This window comes from Mandrillus leucophaeus, unplaced genomic scaffold (assembly GCF_000951045.1).
Source record: "Mandrillus leucophaeus isolate KB7577 unplaced genomic scaffold, Mleu.le_1.0 Scaffold522, whole genome shotgun sequence".
Taxonomy (NCBI): Eukaryota; Metazoa; Chordata; class Mammalia; order Primates; family Cercopithecidae; genus Mandrillus; species Mandrillus leucophaeus.
This window is the reverse complement of record NW_012105609.1, coordinates 226,175-228,362: the sequence shown is the minus strand read 5'-3', so window position 1 is coordinate 228,362 and position 2,188 is coordinate 226,175. Positions and strand designations below refer to the sequence as shown.

The window sequence follows — 2,188 nt, the reverse complement described above, 5'->3', positions numbered from 1 at the left end:
AGGGCTGCTGGGAATAGGGAGGGTGAGGGCTTCTTCCCCGGGCATTGGGAGCCACGCCGCGGAAGCCGCGCGCTGGCTGGGGACGTGCACGTAGTCAGCTTTCCCTTCCCACCCGGGGCGCACCAGGAGATGAGGCCGGGAGGGGGCAGTTCGGCCCGCGGCCCCACACGTCCAGTGCCCACTTAGGGCCTGCCAATTTCCAGGTGCTTTCCATCTATCTTGTCATCGACCCCTCTTCTCTGCCTGTCACAGACGAAGTTCACAGAAGGGTACCAACTCACCCAGGATCACAGAACGCATGCATTGCAGACCTGAGTGCGACTCAGAAGCCCCCGCTTCCCAGAGATTGCAGCGGCGCCGCGCCAGCCCTGGATCTGGGCCTAAGCTAGACACCGGATCCCCAAGCACCTCCACCCTCCTGGGGTTCCTCTATTAAAGACCTAGTATCTGGACGCTTCTACAGTGCAAAATCACCCCCCACCCACAACTCCTGTGCTGCCTGGTCGATAGAGAAAAGAGACGCGAAACAGAAAAAAAAATGGAGTTTATGTGCAGGGTTCGTCGGGGTAGTGGAGAGAGGCCGTTGAATAGTAGGGGCTTCGCTCACTCCCGCCAGGGGGTGCCAGGAAGCCAAGAAGGATGTGCAGCCGCGGACTGGTTCCAAGCCCCTTCAGAGGCGCGGGGTCTCAGGGGGAGGGACTGGCTTCAGAGCCCAAGTAGGAGGCGGTCCGGCTCTCAGGAGTGCTGTAAATGGTTAAAGCCCCAGGCAAGCCCAGGGCTGGGCCTCCCAAGGCTGCCTGGACATCCAGCAGGAGTGGGGCCCCGAGCGTGGGGTCCTTCCCTAGGAGAAGTGGGGCTGTGCTCACCAGGGGAAAGGTTCCCCCTCCTTTCTTCAGGGAAGGAGAGCCCTGCCTGCCTGCCTTCTGCTCAGTTAGGATGAAGCATCCATTCTTAACCTCCCCACTCTCGCCCAATGGTGAGGGCACGGGTGGCTCAATGAACGCGCTCTGCAGGGCAGCCTGAACTCAGAATTTCCCTGCAAATTGCAGATTGCCCCCTCACTCAATCAAGGTAGCTCAGCCCAATCACGGCGTCCTCCCAGGTATGAGTCATCACAACCATTACCTGGGCTTGGAGAATTTAACCCCTTGACCGCCAGCTCAGGCTCACCCGGCTCTGGAACCAAGGGCTGCATCTGCGTGAAAACCGCAGGGAGCAGCTGGGGAGGGGACCTAGCAGCTGAGGGTAACAGCTGGGAAATCACTGCGGCAATTCTCCTAGAGACATGGCTCTGGCTCACAGAGAACAGCTATGGACCAGAGGGCTTGGCTCAGCCACCCCTGGCCTCTGCCCTCCCGGATCCACTTCTTACCAAGGACAGCTCCATGTCCAAGTCCATCAGGGTCCATTCTCGCCCTTGGAGACTGGGGCCCAGCACCTGAGGAGAGCTCTGGGTCAGTGGTGCCCTCTCCAGGCTCCACAGAGAGCTAGACCCCACCAGGTCTCATGCCCCTGTTTCAGCAGAAGGGGTACTCACATCTAGAGGCCCTGCAGACTCCACACTTTCTTGAGGGGGCTGAAGCAGCATCGGAGGCAGCAGACTCTCTGGGCTCCTGTCCCCGCTCTCCAGGCCCAGAGGCCCCCTGTGCAGAGAGAACTGCTTTTGAGAAAACTCCTTTTGGCCTGCAGTGTATGCCCTCCATTAAGTTCCCAAGGAACCCAGATGCATCAAGATTTAAATCCCCCAACATTTAGAAAACGATAGGAGAGGACCCCCATCCTTTTTCTACCCCCAACCTCCCCACCCCTGCCATAAAGGGGCACAGAGAAAGTGCCTCTGCTTCCTACCTGGGACCTGGAGTTTGGGTGGTGGAGCTGGGGCTTTGGGACCCCTCCCCTCCCTATGTAAATGTCAATATCAATGCTTCTTTCTTTTCTTTTCTTATCTCTCTGTCTCGCTCTTTCTTCTTTCTTTCCTTCTTTCTCTTTCTTTCTTTTCTTTTTCTTTTTTTCTTTTTTTTTTTTTTTGAGACAGAGTTTGACTATGTCACACAGGCTGGAGTGCAGTGGCACCATCTGGGCTCACTGCAGCCTTCACCTCCCAAGTTCAAGTGACTCTCCTGCCTCAGCCTCCTGAGTAGCTGGGACTACAGGCAAATGCCACTACACCCAGCTAATTTTTGTATTT

General features: G+C 56.9%; 1 protein-coding gene across 1 annotated transcript; it reads right to left on the bottom strand.

Moving 5' to 3' along the window:
* Positions 1–523: 523 nt before the first annotated feature.
* LOC105551443 (heat shock factor protein 4-like) lies at positions 524–1,645 on the bottom strand. The gene is made up of 4 exons (XM_011996671.1): positions 1,538–1,645; positions 1,373–1,438; positions 1,126–1,195; positions 524–841 (listed from the first exon to the last, which is right to left on the bottom strand). The coding sequence occupies exons 1-4, from the start codon at positions 1,586–1,588 to the stop codon at positions 687–689; spliced, it is 342 nt and encodes a 113-aa protein (XP_011852061.1). The 5' UTR covers positions 1,589–1,645; the 3' UTR covers positions 524–686.
* Between the last annotated feature and the right edge of the window lie 543 nt (positions 1,646–2,188).

Coding starts and splice junctions, on each gene's coding strand:
- LOC105551443 (XM_011996671.1), bottom strand. CDS start 1,588: ATGCTGCTTCAGCCCCCTCAAGAAAGTGTGGAGTCTGCAGGGCCTCTA. Junction 1,439..1,537: donor AGTCTGCAGGGCCTCTAGAT/GTGAGTACCCCT, acceptor AGCTCTCCTCAG/GTGCTGGGCCCCAGTCTCCA. Junction 1,196..1,372: donor TGGACATGGAGCTGTCCTTG/GTAAGAAGTGGA, acceptor GTTTTCACGCAG/ATGCAGCCCTTGGTTCCAGA.